The sequence below is a fragment of the Aulostomus chinensis genome, chromosome 21, assembly GCF_037954235.1.
Source record: "Aulostomus chinensis isolate RoL2024-O1b breed Wild chromosome 21, RoL_Achi_v1.0, whole genome shotgun sequence".
Taxonomy (NCBI): domain Eukaryota; kingdom Metazoa; phylum Chordata; class Actinopteri; order Syngnathiformes; family Aulostomidae; genus Aulostomus; species Aulostomus chinensis.
In genome coordinates, this window is record NC_141340.1 from 16,604,344 (window position 1) to 16,622,500 (window position 18,157).

Consider the following 18,157-nt stretch of genomic DNA (forward strand, 5'->3'; position numbering starts at 1 on the left):
GCTATCAGAGTGGTGAGACACAGCCTTTTCTGTCATCCTTAACATGCTGGTCCTGAGTGGTGAGCAAGGAATAAATTAGGTTTAAAGAAGCTGATACAGCCACCAGGCCGTTTCCACATTGTGGAGTTGAGGGCAGATCGTCAGAGTCAGCTGATTGTCCCTGAAGCCCTGCCAAGCCAGTTTTGAAGTTTTCAGCCATCATTTTATGAGAATATTGGTTTTAATCCCAGCAACAAAGTCCTCTCTTTGCCTCAACATAAGTAAATCATCTTCTTAGTCCGAGATTACGGAATTCTAAATTCCCAACCCCCCTTTGCAAATGACCAAGTCCATTTAGAGGACAGCAGAAACCCAAGAAAAGCAAGGGTTATTTTACCGGGCTCATCAGATTCTCAAAGATAAAATTTAGAGTTTAGACTGGAATTTCTGATATTGTGCAGGCTCCGTTATGAACCAAAGGAGGATCAAAACTGAAGACGGTCCAATACATTGAGTTTAGTGAGAAATGGATAGAGGAAGGAAGAGATCTTATTTTGAATTTGCCTTTCCTCTGCGTCAAAGAATTTTGACTTTCAACTTCGGGCAAATGGCAAAAGTAAAGCGGCACACAGGAAACAAGTGAATGCGTTGTGTTTCCCAGAAATTTTATGTTGGGTGCTGCCCAGTTACATTGCCTGCAGCTGGGTCTCAATTTGTTAAAACCTAATTAGCATCACACCATGAAAGTCATAAAATGTAGCTTTTGGTTCCTTAGAAGTGTCTTGGTATGTGTGTGTTCCCATGAATGATAACATTCACTCAGCCTGCAATGTGTTTAGTGCAGCGTGCCCTGTGTGTGTGTGTGTGTTTGTGTGTAGGTAGGTGTCATATATCTCTCAGAGTTGTCGTCTGCAGGTTGTGGTCGCTGAGGGCAAGTAGGACATCAATAATGCAGAGAACCTCGAGGTCACTTTGTCACTCAGGAACTGCTCTCGAAGACTTTGACTACAATATGATCAGTTACAAACATTGGGCAGACACGCGTGTGCGGGTTGTTGGTAAATCTCACTGATTGGGAAATTGTTTTCCGTCAGGAAGTAACTATTTCACTCCACGTGAAAACTGTTTTCAAGTAAAAGAGAGAGACAATGTGAAGTCAGGGTGTTTTTCTTGTACTTGTATCATGTGCTTTATTGTGTATTTTTTTCTGTTAGGTATATATATTTGTGTTGTTTTCTTGCTATGTAGCATCAACCGGCAAAGGACTACATGTGGAAATTGAAATCTGGCGTATTTACTTGTTCATTCATATGCGCTTTGTCTTCTTTTAAACAAATAAATGATTAAAATAAATGCGCTCACTGAAGAAGTTTAGTAAAATTCTCACTCTTCTGAGCTCATGACCTGTATTTTTTGCTTGTCTGTCAATTCCGCTCTTTGGATTTGGGGATGACTTGATTATTAACTATTATCTTACTGTTTTAGGTGTGTAAATGCACTTTTCATCGCTCTATGCAAGTTCCTCTATCGACTTTTACGATCAAACATACACAAATTGTCTCACAATCATAGCTATCGAGTGTCTTCTTCATCAAAACACGGTGCCCTTCCTTTTGAGACGTACATGTTTGTTTTTTTTGTCGGTGAACGAGAGCTCGATATTGATGCTCATAAGTGTTACGTATTTCAGACATAAGTAAAAATAAACTGCCCATCACAATATTTTAACTTCTCCTTGCTAGCACCAGGGAAGAGATGAAGAGCAGGCAAACGTGTGTGTGTGTGTGTGTGTGTGTCCATGTGCGTGTGCACGCTAAAGAAGCAGAAAGGCTCATTTATGACCCTGGTGTTTATGACTCACGAGGGGAGAAAACACACTTCATAAATCACAGCCATTATTGTGCTGCAGAGCGCAAAGTGGGAGGTTCAGAGTTTGAGCTACTGGGATGAACTGGTGATTTACAAAGAGTTCTGTACTCCCAGAGGTCACAGGCTAGTAATTGGTTTAAGCTCTTTGCGCAGGCAGTGAGAGTCTGGATTTTGCACCAGTCTCTGCTACCTTGAGATCTTTGAAAATGTCTAATAATTTTGCATTGTCCCTTATTGAAGTGATTTTATTCAATATTTATTTTGTCTCTTATTTCATCCTTTAAAATCAAACTACCACATAATGGAGTGTTGTGGCTTGAAATTTATTTTTCCATTTATTAATTTGTTTTGTAGAGACCCCAAAAAGAACCGCACACTCAACACTTTTGAATGGTTTAAATTATCTAAATAGGTGAAAAATCTTTAAATATCTACAATATGTATTTTTCCTGGGGTGGCACGCTGGTGCAGTGGTCAGCACACAGCAAGAAAGTTCCGGGTTTGAGTCCCGGCTCCAGCACGGGGTCTTTCTGTGTGGAGTCTCCATGTTCTCCCTGTTCCTGTGTGGGTTCTCTCTGGTACTCCAGCTTCCTCCCACAGTCCAAAGACATCAAGAGGGGACGAGGCTGATTGATACTCTAAATTGACTGTAGGTGTGACTGTGAGTGTGAATGGTTGTCTGTCTCTATGTGTTGGTCCTGTGATGGACTGGTGACCTGTCCAGGGTGAAGGGTTAGGCTCCACCCCCCCATGACCCGTAACAGCATAAGCAGTAGAAAATGGATGGATGGATGGATATTTTTCCTAATGAACCTCAAAGTGTAAAGTCATTTTTTTTAATTCATCTCACACATTTTGGTACCACAGACTTCCAAACTGACAAGCACACTATTGTTTTACCGTGTTGTGTCAAATACTCATCTTACCTCTCAGACGTTCCCAGTTGTTGATGCCATCTCCTGATAAGAGTAACATTTAATCCCTCCTGTGAACTGATGCTGCTTGCGGTTTGTGAAACGTCTTCATCCTGCTTGCACTGTCTTTACAGGATGACCTCCGAATGCTCGGCATTCCCTGCAGCGAAGTAACCCATAGAAACATGTCTCCGTGTGATCTTTGTGTGTCTGGTCTTCCTATGCTTTCATTAATTTACGTCATCATTCAAAGGCCGTCCAGTTTCTAAGCTTATTTATTGTCCGTGACTAAATATGGTTAATGTGGGTTGGCTGCCAGAATGTGGAAAGGTTTGACCCAAGTGTGCTTTCAACCTTCTAATGTGGAGGCAAGTGACCCCTGCTTGCACCAAGAGGTCCTGCTGCAGCTTTGGACACTTATGAAGACGTACCAGCCTCCTGTGGGAATACTTGTTGTAGCGAACAGAACAATCATAAAACACTCACAGGCCCATTTTCTCTCTCTCTCTCACACCCTTTCTCCTCCACTCCCTCCACTCCAGGGCATCAGCGTTTGTGTAGCCTTTGACAGGAACAGGAAAGCCATTTTGGTACAAAGAGACGGATAATAGGCTGAAGTAGAGCTATCGTCAGGGCTTGTGTTGCAAGCATGAGTGTGTGTGTGTGCACGCGTGTGTGTGTGTGTGCACACAGAACAACCACCTGTTTTTCCTCTCACCTTCTGCTGTGGATCAGGTAAGCAGACACCTGATTAGAGCAGGGCGGCAGTTTGTCAGTCGGTGTATGAATGAATGAATAAAGCTCACAAGTGACCAAAGCAATCACCTGGGTTAGAGTTAAATGATGCAGACAATACAGACTGGTGCTTCCTGCATGTATGCTCATTTCTGCTTGAATGCAAATGTCTGTCAAATTGCTGCTGCTACTGAATTGATGCCTTTGTCCCACCAAACTAGTCCTGTTCTAGATTTCCTCAATCTGTATCTGTATCTGGAAAGTTCAGTTTTCAAGAAAGTGAAATGTCTTCAAGAAACCTGAAACAAGTCCAGGTGCCAGCTCTTCAGCGCTATCAGGACCTGGAGGACTGAGAACCTTTCCTGGCAGGTTGGAGGAAAAAAAAATGTGGCGAACAGCCAAGGAAGCGGTTCCCTGTCGGTTGATAGAGGCTCGTCAGTGTCAACATAGTCAGTGTTACGCAATGGCGGGATCTTAATCCATCAGGCCACTTTATCGATGTAATCGTGCAATTTCAGTTGTTTCATTTATTACATTTAACAACACTTCCATTCAAACACACGTCTCACGTGTCTGTAAATGAAAAGTGTTTGCGGGACGTTCCCGTGATGCCGATGTAGGATTTGCTACATTGCCGGGGTACACGTGACCCTAGTCCCAGTGATAACAAAGAGAACTTCTGGACTATAAATGTGTTATGGTGACACATTAATAGGCAGGAATATTAGTGTTAAAATGATGACTTGAATAATTACAGTCGACTTGACCAGAGAATGTTGCCTTAAGTTTAGCGAGGAACTTCGTGCAGCAGTCAAAGGGATTTTTTTTGGCAGAAATTGAATGTGATATACTTAACGATGCGGTCAGTGATTTGTTTTCCCTGTAACTCAGAACAAACCCTTTGTAATACACACTCTCTCTCCTCACTCCATTGGTAATGGCGTCCATACGCTGGGTGTTCGACATTTGATTAAGTCCATGTGTCCACATTCGAAGGATAAGGTGTACTGAAGCTCGCTTCTGAACCTGTGCCACACACGTGCTCGTGCACAGCGTGTATATCACTCCTCTGTTTCAATGATCTGTAAAGACTATTTAAGCATTTGAGTTGCATGCATAGATGAAAATATGTGCTTTTTTAAGGTGGAATGTTATGTTTAATGTGTAGATCTAAAAGGCATCACGCAAAATTCTGGACTTGACCCCTCTCTGACTGTTTCAGGAACAGCGTGTCAGACATTTGCACCTTTTCATGGTCGAGTTCGAGATCGCAGCGCTACCTTTCGAAAACGATTCCGTTGCTTCAACCATTCTTTTGAATGCTCATTTTACCCGTCAAAAAAAAACTTTTTTACATGTCAAAATAAAAGTTTTGCTATCTTTCAGATATGTTTTATTTTGTGATTTTGTCAGGCTTTGCATTTATGTAACGACAATTCACCAGCACTGAGCAGGTCAGCGACTCCAGCAACCACTCATTCCAAATCTGAATCAGAAAGACTTCATTTATCCCTGCTGGGTTATTATCCCGTCGGCCTCCAAAATATAACAAAACCCAGTCGGAAAAGTGAAGCCAGGGGAGGAGCAGGGACTTGCCTCCATGTCGTTTTATGTCTCCTCCTCATCAACCATCGACTGTATCTTAATATGCAGTTGTATTTGCGGAAACCTCCGATGCAATGGAGAAGCAAATGCTGTCATTTCATGACTATCCAGATCATTTGCACACAAAATCCACAGTGAGTGTAGGCAGTTTCAACGCATAGTTCAAGGCCCTGTGATCGAGTTAAAAATCCTTTCCGAGATCAGGATGCAACTTTTCGTTTCCACTCAAATGAGTCTTCGCCGGGGAATCAGTAGAATCAATCGCACACAGGTGTTCAAGTACAATCATTTCACTTAAGACTGCTGTACTCCCCATTGATAAGGTGCTAGGAAACTGGACGCTCATTTTTCTTCTGTTTCTTACATCATGTCACAACTCGTCCCTTGGCCTGTGCCCACATGTTGCCTGTAGTGGAACAGAAGATACAACCTGAATCTCTTCTGCGTTAGTTCATCGGTGTACGCGACGCAGTTCTCTTCCCTCATCGCCTTGTTCTTCAGCGGCGTTGACTGTGTTACCAGAAACTCTGCTGGCATGTCCAATAGTTTGATGATCCATGACTTAACGAGCTAAGTACATATTGAAGGTTCTAGTTTGCCCATTCTGGGCTCCTGCAGAGGCAGCACGGCGGTCTACGTTGAGATATAAAAGGGTCATTATTAGTGAATCTTACGTCAGGTGACTTAATACTAATGAAAATATGAATATTGTATCACTTGTCTGTCAAAAGGTCCCTCTTAGGCTTACAAACTGCTCCTTTAAGTCCTTGGTATTAACAGCAAGCACCCGGAGAAGACGCAATATAAAATTCATTCTTGGTCCCAGTTGGTGATGAATTCTCTCTTAATAACTTCTGAAATAAGGAGAAATATTAAATATTGCCCTTGGCTTTCTGATGCCAAAACACCACAGATCTAAAGCTCCCATATCCCTTTAGCCATGTCCAATCTGAAGTGTTTTGTCCCCCATCCTGAGTGTGTCGTGGGGATTATGTTTTTGTGGCTAAGCTAGAATCATACTTGTATTCTATAATCCATCCAAAGAACAAATCTGGCATGGAGGAGGACCATTTTAGTGATGAGGATCACTTTGTGGTTTGCAATGCCTTCCAAACATGGTAAGGTTTTGCTGTGTCTGTCTTCTGGGGGTTTCAGAATATTCAGCAGAGGTATTGCAGTTTTAGCAATGCAACGTTTGTCGTTCATGCCTCGAAAGTTCTATCGCTGAGTCAGACAACCCTGCTTTACCCTTTTACACGACAGAAATCATTTGACAGTATTTTGCTTTATATTCATGAACATTTTTAGCCACAACTTACTTCTTTGAATCCAGTTTCTTGTCTTTTTTGAAACAAACCTGATAAACTCACCAAAGCTTCCCCTTAATAACCTCAGCGGGAAGGAAAATACCACACAGTCATTGCCGTCATGATTGGGACCATTTTTCCTGGTGAACCGCAGTGGAGTTCAGAACAACAGAGTTGAGCATGAAGGCATTTTACCACAGACCTGAAGATAGCTCCGTTTGGAGGAGAGAGAGGAAAACAAACAGAGGGAGCGAGAGCAAAATAGACATAGGATTGAGGAGATTCTTTCCTAACATGGTGAAGGAGGAAGGAGAGACTGATCTGAGCAATTTTTCTTCAGCTGCTTTTCTGGCTGGGCTATCGTGCTTCAGTTATCATCGGCTACGAGCCGGCCGAGAGCAAGAGGAAAAAGGATGAGAAGAATTCCTTCATTTCAAAATTGTAGGGTTGAATATTCATCGCGTTTGGAACCTTTGACAATATTCTTTAAAAATATCTGTCTGTCCCGGGAACATGTGGAACCACTATTGTATGGGTCGGCATATTTTTATATTTGTCAGACTTATTGAATTCAACTTTATGTAACTTAGATCAGCCACTCTCATGTGCCGTGTTGGTGTTTTTGTCCTGATTTTTATTTTGTGTCTATCTCTCACTGAACTTTTCTCTGTCAAAGGTACATACTAAAAACAGTTACATGAACTACATAACCACAGGATACTGAACGAGCCTAGTATTCCACCACCGAGTTAATGTTTTGAAAGTCTGCCTCTGATTTTGAGCAGGATCATGGGAAATCTGAGATGCGCTCTCACTACCCTTGATGGAGGGGTGAAACGCCGGCTAAAGGAGAATCCATTACATTTTGGGCAGAGTAGGCAGGAAACTTGTTTTTTATGTCCTCCTTGGAAAGGTTCGACCAGATCATCTCAAATGTGCTCAGTACCACCTTAGGAGCTGCGATGGGTTGAGATGAGGACAGGGAGGGGTTTTTTTTTGTTGTTGTTGTAAACATTGCAAGGTGGATGTGGAGAAACTGTTGTAACTGGACTCCTCATTGTCAGGTCTTTTCTGAACTTCCCATGTTTGACGGTCCCAGCTAGAATTTAAGTCATACTGCCATCAAGTGGTCACAAGAAGTAAGCCTGATGTACTTCAGTATTAGTGTGTTGCCTTCATGTGTTGTAAACCAGCACAATACTGTACATAGAAGGTGTGTGTTCTCTAGTACCACCGAATACACACAGAAAACACAGTGCTCGATGCTTTACTTGTAAGTCGAAGCGTCAAAGTGTTTGTTCTCATTAAATTAATGATTTGCCAAAGGCGATGACATCCACGTTCTCATACCAGCATCACTGGGTACCTTGTATTTGTATGTATTCATATGCTGCTGCTAAAAAGGCAACTGAACATGAGGGTGGAGTGTTGTCTCCTAACCATTCCACCCTGTTTCACATTCATTTGCTTTTCTGCTGTCAAATGAAGAGATGTGTTGGACTCCCCCCCCCCCCCCAGATGAGCATTAACATGTGTCTGTTATCATTACGCCAGGACAAAACCATGTCAAATCTTCAGTGTGCCAGCTGACTGGATCATTATGTGACCCACATGATGATTCCAAATGCCTGAGGCTTGGCAGCCACTGCCACGGGGCTTAGAATCGGGATGCAGATTCAAAGTCTGCGGTGATGATAACGCTGATCTCATTATATAGCTAATACTCACCTCCTATTTGTTTCAGGACCCCAGTTACTGGGTCCAGGTGCACAGGCTGGAACATGGCGATGGAGGCATCCTGGACGTGGATGATGTCTTATGTGATGTGGCGGATGACAAAGACAGGGTGAGTAACAGTGCATGTGATTATGAGTATGTTTGCGTAGTGTGTTTTCTATGCAAACTCCTGCCAAAGAGAATTAAAAAAACAAACAAACTGATGGTTGAAACTGTGTGCGAGGTTATGGCAGCGCAACAGTTTGAGGTGCGAATGATTACACCTCGGTGGCCTGAAGCCATTTATTGAACTGGTTACCCTTTTGACCAAACCATAAACAATTTTCAAATAGTCCGACATAATTTGCTAATCTCAGTGACCCCTTTTCCAAAACTTTAAGTCCATTCTCTCTCACTAAAACACATTTTGCACTGCATTGCACTTGCGATGCAAAATGAGCAAAGGAAGCCAAGGTTAAACGCAATTGAAAGACAGGTGTCATAAATTTTATGCTCAAATTGGTCAGACTTTTTTTTCGATGTTACGAAATCTATACATGTAGGGTCACAGGTTGGTGAGGGTTGTTTCACACGATCTTCAAACTGTTACCAGAAAATCATTTTCCAACAATTTAATTCCAGTGTAAGAGCTTGATGCACAGAGTTATGCGGCCATTAATTGGGTCATTAGTTTTAGTAATTTTTTTCAGAACACATTTATGCCCTGAACATTGTGTTTATCAGTTTTTGATGTCGTGTGCATTGTTGTGTTATGTCGATTGGCACGACGTATGAGTCAGCAGCAGTGTTGGGGTTTGAGTGCAGAGGACTGCGTTTTTTTTCACGTTATGAGAACTCCATCCATCCGTCCATCCCTTGTCTTCCGCTTAATCCTATTAAGGGTCACAGGGGGGTGGAGCCTATCCCAGTGGCTACGGGCGAGAGACGGGGTTCACCCTGGACAGGTCACCAGTCCATCACAGGACCAACACATAGAGACAGACAACCATTCACACTCACAGTCACACCTACGGTCAATTTAGAGTATCAATCAGCCTCGTCCCCTCTTGATGTCTTTGGACTGTGGGAGGAAGCTGGAGTACCAGAGAGAACCCACACAGGAACAGGGAGAACATGGAGACTCACACAGAAAGATCCTGTGCTGGAGCCGGGACTCGAACCTGCAACCTTCTTGCGGTGAGGTGACAGTGCTGACCACTGCACCACCGTGCCGCCTCATTCTGAGAACTGATTTTGAAAAATGTATTTTTACCACCGTGTTCTCGATATAACGGCCTTGGAAGGAATGATAGAGTTTCATAAAGGAAAAGTTGTCTGTTTATGACACACTTTCAAGCAGTGGCAGTCATACTGAGAGCAAATGACACTGGAAAAAAAAAGTCAGCTGTAGTTTTCAGGTCTACACGACACTGAAAATGGGAAGCTAACAACCCTGACTGAGCGTTAGACTGTTGGCTCATGTGTTTTGTCTCCATGGCAGTACTCTCAGTGTGGACAGTTGAGGACATTTAAAAACTTCAACCACAGCTTTTACGTCTATGAAGGGTCCCATGATGCAGCGCAAGTTGTGTGCCCACTCCGAGGTTTGCCAGGAAATGAATGCACGGGAAAAAGCCGTGTCAGAGGTGGCATGGTATTATTCTACCAGCCGCACCCAGACAACTGCAGATGATTACTCACAATCCCACTGGCTCCTTCTCATGAGAAAAGTGCTGACTACTCCTGAGTCAGAAGCTGTTTGCTGTAAACGTTGGCCGAATATGATGCACTGATTTGCTTTGCGTACTTGTAGGTGGACATTTGGGGGGGGGGGGGCTTTTTTAGTTGCGTGACTGGTTGAAGCAAAGCACACAGTTAGTGACTGTTATCAACCATGGTTTACATAAATCTGATGCTTCTATCACATTCAAGATAAGTACGTCTAAAACCAAACACACAAAAGCATTCTGATGTATTCTTTGACATGATGATGACATGTATAGGGTTTTCTCAGGATATCTCATGTCATGAGGGTCCCCGCTATCTTGTGTAATCTGACACAGGAGCCTTTTTAGGAACGCAGAGTATGTTGTGCTGCTGTTCCGTGTTGGCTAGTCAGCTGATGTTTTACGTTTGAAGCAGCACAATGAGTTGTGGTCTGTTCGGAGAGGCACGGATGGATTTCAACACTGGGTTTACATTTACGCCTGAATAAGAGACTGAAGAGCATGTGTGTATGCGCATCCACGCACCTCATACTGCCTGTGCGGTAGGTGCCATGGCTACGTGTCAGTTGGGACGAGTGGTGAGGGCAGCTGTTCTGCACCTGTTCTTTGAAATCCTCACGTCTCCTCTCCTCTCCTCGTCGATTCAAACCAAACCAAAGATATTTCCTAGTAATTGTTGTTGTACAGGCTCAGCGTCTCATATCTAAGCACTCTGCCTCTCTGATCCGTCCATCCATTTTCTTCCACTTACTCCTGTTAAGGGTCGCGGGGGGTGGAGCCTATCCCAGTGGCTACGGCCAAGAGGCGGGGTTCACCCTGGACAGGTCACCAGTCCATCACAGGACCAACACATAGAGACAGACAACCATTCACACTCACAGTCACACCTACAGTCAATTTAGAGTATCAATCAGCCTCGTCCCCTCTTGATGTCTTTGGACTGCGGGAGGAAGCTGGAGTACCAGAGAGAACCCACACAGGAACAGGGAGAACATGCAGACTCCACACGGAAAGATCCTGTGCTCCAGCCGGGACTGGAACCTGGAACCTTCTTGCTGTGCGGCGACAGTGCTGACCACTGCACCAGCGTGCAGCCACCTGCCTCTCTGATAGTTTTCTGTACACTTGTATATACTTTTTTCACATCATTAGCAAAAAAGGTGTTCAGTTGTTGGGTGTACAGTTTCTGACACCTGTGCTTGCTTGTATTAACTTGTGCTTCCTGTGCTCATTTTGCGTCCTAAGTGCATCACAGTTCAAAGTATGTTTCAGTGATCGACAACACGTTTCGACTTCCACAAAAAGGTTCAATGACACCTGCAACTTATCATGTATTTAATTAGGAGGTGGGGCTCGGAGGAAGAGTGGCAGTGTAGCAACTGAAGGGTTCGATCCTCACTTCCCCTGACGACCATATCAAAGTATCCCTGAGCAAGATACCCTGAATCGCTCCTGATGGCCAGCGACAGACTGGCGTCCAGGGCGTACCCTCTCGCCCAATGTCAGTTGGGATAGGCTCCAGCCCCTCCCTGATTCGTGTTACTTCAAGGCAGCAGATCACGGCTAGACTGTACTACATGTCTGTTTCCTATTGTCATCACTGTAGTAGTACTCTCAACAGTTGTAAATAGGAGTGCAGAGCTCACATAACCGTGGGCAACGACAGCTAACTTAATACCAGTGGGACAGGTGTGTGTGTGTGTGGGTGTGTGTGTGTGTGTGTGAGTGTACGTGTTATTGTGTGTATGTGTATTTTCATCGTGCGTTTACATTGTGGCAGTAAATCCAGTCTGTCCAGTTCCTTCCATCAGTTGCTGCTTTTCTTGTTCTATAACTGCAACCTACTCACAGGTAGAGACACAGCTCACCTGGCTCATTCATTTTAACCCTTGAATGACAACAATGCTCTTATTCTTCTGGGTGTTTTGTTCAGCTTCCTTTGCTGTTTAGGAAGTGCTGTGACATATTTATCCACCTCAACATTCTTTGAGATAATCATATTTTTTTTTTAGCATACTTTGTATTAACTGGTGCTTCTTGTGCTCATTTTGCATCACAATTGCATTGCAGTTAACGTGCGTGTTTAGTGTAGGAGGAAGTGTTTAAACTGCAAAAAGAGTCATTGAGATACACAGGGTTGGAGTTTACACATTTCCACTCTTAGAGGGGCACACACAGTGCATCTTTGCAGCAAAATGTTAAGCACACAGGCCAAACGTGCCAGATTATTACCTCTTACATGAATAAATTGGTGTTATCAAAATAAATGGGTGGATGAAATGTGCACATCCAAGATTGGTCGATGTAATATTGAATCTTGCCGGTTGGTATTACATTTGGTGAGCTATACCTAATACCATCCATCCATTTTGTACCGCTTATCCTGTTAAGGGTCGTGGGGGGTGGAGCCTATCCCAGTGGCTTTCGGGCAACATGCAGACTCCACACAGAAAGATCCTGTGCTGGAGCCGGGACTCAAACCGGATCCTTCTTGGTGTGAGGCCACAGTGCTGACCTATACCTATTACGATTATCTTAATAATGTATGATTTTTCACTGATTCAAAACATAACTTTTCCTCCCTTTTTAATCCTTTTTTGTGAAAGCTATTAATCTTTGTTACAAATTTAGTGAACAGAGTTTTGAATTAAATTAGAATTATATTCCCCACGAATTATAATCCAATTACCAAAATTACAATCTTAACGCAGGTATCAGAATAAGGAGCTTTCACATCTACAGTGAGCCCCAGTGACAAACCAGTGATGGGAATAACGGCGTTAAAATAAAAGCCGTTACTAACGGCGTTACTTTTGTCTGTGACGGGTACTCTAACTAATTACTTCCCTCTCATTACAACGCCGTTACCGTTACCAACACGCTGTGACCACGATTTAAGGCTGGTTTATGCTTTTGCGTCGCGTCGACGGCGCAGACCCCTACGCCGTAGCCTGACGCGCGCCTCCAAAAAATCCTGGCTACGCGTCGCGTCGTGAACGTCAAGGACTGTGATTGGGCTGCTCAGAACGTCATTTCCGGTTCAGCACAACAACACCGCCATTTTTAAAGTTCCTGTGGTGAGCGACACACGCAAAAGTGGACCAAGCCGAAGAAAGGGTTATCGAGGTGGTCCGCAAGTACAAAGAGTAAAGCAGTGGTTACTTTTCCTGGTAAGTAGTTACTTTTACAGTGGAGTCACTCAGTTCAGTTCATTTTTCGGGAGAAGTAACTAGTAACTATAACGAATTACTTTTCAAAGTTACGTGCGAAGCACTGTCGAATACAGAGCAGAGGGGAGTTGATGTAGAAACACTTCTGGGCTCCTCTACAGGTGGAGGCTAGGCTGGGGTGCCTGGAATGTTCTTTGTCTGGCTCAGCTTCAGCATTTTGATTATCCAGCTGACATTCATATGCGGTCACATTCATGTTGGTGCCTGTCAGTCACTGGCCTACAGATCTGCTCAGTGATAACCTGACTTCCATTTCTCATGTATTAGGATTACGAGTGAATTCGAACACATACCCGTGCAAATATAATGCAGCTTTGGAAGGCAGCTGTTACTTCTGGTTTTGTGTAGCTTAAATCCACTTGTTGAAGTTCCTCCTCGCTTTGCAGTTTGGCTTGTAGCTTAGCTTTCTTCCTTTTAGATTTTTCATGATGGTTTAAGGCTGTTTTATTCATCGCTGTTGTTGCGGAAATGAAAAGCTGCAAATTTTTTTTTTATGTCCTTGTAATTTCTGTGGCGTCTCATCAATTACTAGTCATGAAAATCTGTTTCATATCAAATGATGAGCTTTCACATTTAAGGTTTATTGTTCTCAGTCTTTATGGGCAATTACAGTGGCAGCTTTCTGGTCCGCTGCTGCCCTCAAGTGGACAAACGTGGAACACCAGGTTGGCAGAACTAAAGTTGTTTTTCGTGTAATCCAATTTCGTAGTGAAATAAATTAATTCAAATTACTGGAGGGTTTTCTAAAAACCAACAACTGCATTATACATTCTTAGTGCTCCTCCATGAGCATTAAATCTTCAGTATTCTACTGTTTTCTGCAGAGTCAGACTTCTTCTCTACACTGAATTAATCTTGCAGTGTTTCCCCTACCATTATATTGGCCCTCCAACGTTAACGCCCCCCCCCCCCCCCACACACACACACACACACGCCCACAACCAGGTAGAGAGGGAACAGAGAAGAAAATGCTACATCTATTATTAGCGCACCAAAACAGGCAAAAATGTCTTTGTGTTTTAAAGGCATTCAAGCTCTATGTAAAACCTCAGACTTGCTCTGCTGCCAGCAGCAGCAGCAGCAGCAGCAAGGAGGTCATCGGCTGCTGGTCCGAGCAGAGAACAGGGCAGGAGCTCACCTGATGTTCCCCCTCCCCCTGACCAGCAGCCGCTTGTCACCACAGACATGTTTCAGCCCAACTTCAAAGAGGAAATACTCCTCCTGGGTGTACAAGACTGACCTTGGGAAGTAAGCAAATAATATGTAAGTAAAAGTAAGGAAGGAAGGAAGGTGTACATTAAAGTAAGTAAGAAGATAGATTACAGATTTATTACAATATTTGTTTCTAAGAAAAATGGATATGAAATACTTTGTAAAAAGATGTAGATTATAATTATTAAATAAAAAGTGTGTGTGTGTGTTTTAACGATTATAACACCCAAGTGTGGATGCTCACTATTCATCCATTTTCTACCGCTTAACCCGTCGAAGGTGTGTGTGTGTGTGTGTGTGTGTGTGGGGGGGGGGGGGGGCTGGAGCCTGTCCCAGCAGCCTTCGAGTGATAGGCGGCGTTCACCCTGGACGGGTCGTTCGCTCTTCAGTTTATTATGATATCACTCTTAGATGATGCTCTACCTTCATCTAATCTGTTTAAGAGGGTTGATTTGACGGTAATCGTTTCAAGGCTGTAATCTGTGGTAATGACGAATGATTATGCTAAACATTGTCCACTTCATTTATATGAATGGGAGTTTTAAAAAAAACAAACTAAAATCGTCCAAGAATAGAGACATGATTTATTTATTATGACAGCGTCATGAAATCTCAGACTTAAAAAAGAAAAGGATCCAATAAAATAATTTTTCCCAGCCTTGTTACATGAATGGAGTTCCAACAAACCCAGTGTTTCTCAGACCGGTGTTGTGGGCTCTGATTTTATTCAAACGGACGTGCATGTTTGCGCTGCTGGAATATGACTTCAACTGAAACTATGCCCTGTAGCCTGCTATGTTTTCAGAAGAGCGGAATGAGCTCCATGCCAAGTGAAACGGGCTCATACAAATGCATCACTCGGTCTCCAGGAGTCAAGGAAAGAGGTGCAAACTGTCGTTTAGCTAAGAGCCTTTTGAAAATGTATTCAGTGGGAAAAAAACACACTTTTGATAGCTATGAAATGGCTGCAAATGGCTTTGATACAGGCAGTTTATCCATACACCAGATGGCAAAGCGACAATTAAAATGACTCCTGGTTAGAAAATGGCCCTGGGTATGAAATTCACATTAATGGTTTGCAGAATTGAGTTTATAAAGCAATGGAATGGGTGTGATAGGCAAAATTATATTAAACTTTAATGCACATAGCAGGGAAATTGGGCTATAATGCTACCAATTAAAATGAAATACAAAACCCCTGAAAACGCTCATTGTGGAAGGTGGTGCAGAGGCAGACATCAGTCATCAAACGGCTTTAATGTGTGATTAATCAATATGTGTGTTTTACACTCCTCTTTGGGCAAGTGGAAGGTAACCAAAGCAGCGGATGTGATCGGATGATGTCAGCGGATGAGTCGGTATGAGTCCACATCTATTGCGAGAGACGGATGACGAACAGTTGTTTTATTGTTTTATTTCGGGCCTCTTTAGATGTACGCAGTTCTGAAACTTACAGTTTTACGCAGGATCGTGCACTGAATATGGCGTGATGTTTCACACGCCCAAGAGTGTCGAGGGATGTTGAGATTATTTCAAGTGAAAGCAGTGATGCATGAAATCAGCAGGCTGAGCATCAGATCAATGTGAGAGCGTCAGCCTCGGTTCGTCAACTATAATGACCTAATCAATGAATCCTCTCGCAAGTCCTCCCATCAAGTCCTTGAGTAAAACAACTCCAAATGGCCGCGTCAACGTTGTCGGCCGCCGTGGATTTCTGAATCTGTGACTTGGAGACAAATTGTGCTGCGCTCCTTCAGAATTGGTGTTAAATTCAATGAGAGGATAGTGTGAACCAAGAAACCCACTCCACAAATGTTGAGCACCCCTGAAGACTTTAGATTGTTAGAGATGACGAGTCCCCTTTTTGGTCCGGTGGTATCAGGACATAAATTATGACATGAATGCTCAAAATCAAGGTGAATTGCATTCCCTGTTTATGGTTGTGACCCCCCCCCCCCCATCCCTCTTTATTTGCTGAGTGCGTTTCTTTCCCTGTTTGCTGTTTTATTGTGCTGTTTTCCCAAATATCTTGGCTTGACCTTGATAGTAAGTAAGTTAAGAGGATGCTTGGGTGTAGCTCCCTTGGTGTTCAAAGTCTGTTTGAACCTTATTAACAATGGTGAGTCGGAGCAAGCGGTCCCCTGGGCCTCATGAATGCTCAGGTGTTGGAATCCTCACTGGCAATTAACACAAACCGCTAATCAGAGCAGAAGTACATGAATCAGTGGTTCAGTGCCGTCTGTTAAAAAGCAGGTGCGTGTAATTCAGGTGCTGCAGCTTGGCAGATGCTGCAGTGGCACTTATGAGCCACAGAGAGGCACTCATGTCCCGAGTTTTAGCACAGCAGTCACTGCTGAGGCCCGTGTGCTGTCGTCAGATGTTTTTCTGGGTGAATACGTTTCGGTTTTTGGATGAAAGCCTCAGAAAATAGACATGTGATTAAATACCACTGTATTACCTACAGTCCTAGGATATATCCTACATCAGTTTGAGGTCTGTTGATGTCATCGAGTGATGTTTTTGGAGGCTGTGATTGGTTTAACGGCACTTGGCTGTACTGAGACATAGAAAAGGAATCAGGAACGCCGCTTACTAACGAGTGACAGCACCACAAATCATAGCTTTCAAAATGACAGTGAACATTAACAAGGTTTTAGTCCCACTTGATTTGATGACACCGAGACCTGACCACCTGACCAGTGGTTAAAAAACAAAAACAAAAAACAGTGTGGTTTAAAATGACAGTTTCAATAACCCATGGGACAGTGAACAAACACTTTTAATTTTACCATAGAGGTCACATGATAAAGAAACTTTTCCCATCAGTCTGCGACTTCACACTTTACTTGGCAAGGCTTAATCACCATTTATGTTACCTCGTTCTGTGGATCAGACAGATCCAATAAAACCTGAAGATTATAATCCTCATGAAGTGAGATTTTACTCGAGGCTGTTTATATTATACTGCATTATTTTGGCTTTGATCTTGCTTTTCCTTCATAAATGGGCAATTGAGTGTCTTTCATTTATGAAGGGAGTCAATGCCAAGCGTAAGAAGTATAAATAAAGCAAACCAAATTGAACTGTCTGGACCTATTTGTCCCCTCTGCGTGTGCTAATGTGGCCTGTGTATAATGACGACCACATCTATGATGCCTGTGCTCCCGTGGTTTTGCTCCTTGGACAATTGGTAATTTCTTGGCTGCTGAAGTTGGCATTGCCATGGCAACAGTGGTTGGGTGCCAAGTGGGCACCTGTGCTGGGTCGAGATCAAGCCGTGAGTGAAATTAGCCAAAGCTAAAACAGGGTCCCATCAGTTTCCCCCGGTACTTGAACACTGCCGGGGGAAATCAAAGACTAATTACTGTGTGTGTGTGTGTGTGTGTGTGTTTGTGTGTGTGTTTGTGTGTGTGTGCGCGCGCGTATGTGGCCTCATTTAACTACATTTGTGGACCTCACACCTTTTGATAATGGTTAGGCAGTCACATGTAATGCTAAGGTTCGCGTAAAGGATTAATAAGAATGAATGAGTGTCAATGATGAATCCCAACAAAAATAGCAACGTGTGTGTGTGTGTGTGTGTGTGTGTGTGTGTGTGTGTGTGTGTGTGTGTGTGTGAATGTAGCCTCTTTTGGCATTGAAGACTATTGTGTCTGGTTGCTGTCTCAGCATCATTCCACAAACAGTTTGATGCATTCAGCCCAAATGTCAGTCTCCACTCTTACCATCCTGACTATCTATTCTGGATTTTCCGATGTATTTACCTGCTGTTGCTCATGACAGTAATAGTTAGTTATCCACGAATGAAGGCCACATTGCCTTTGTTGGACCACAGAGATTTGGCATTAGAAAAACCTGTTGTT

At 43.3% G+C, this 18,157-nt stretch overlaps 1 protein-coding gene across 7 annotated transcripts in view; it reads left to right on the forward strand.

Moving 5' to 3' along the window:
- The window catches only part of LOC147241878 (partitioning defective 3 homolog), a 390,131-nt gene that overhangs the window by 48,813 nt on the left and 323,161 nt on the right, over window positions 1-18,157 (forward strand). For all 7 annotated transcript variants that reach the window (XM_086192266.1, XM_086192265.1, XM_086192260.1 and 4 more), the window contains exon 2: window positions 8,154-8,255. In XM_086192266.1, the coding sequence (XP_086048392.1) occupies window positions 8,154-8,255 (102 nt within the window). The remainder of the gene's footprint in view (window positions 1-8,153; window positions 8,256-18,157) is intronic.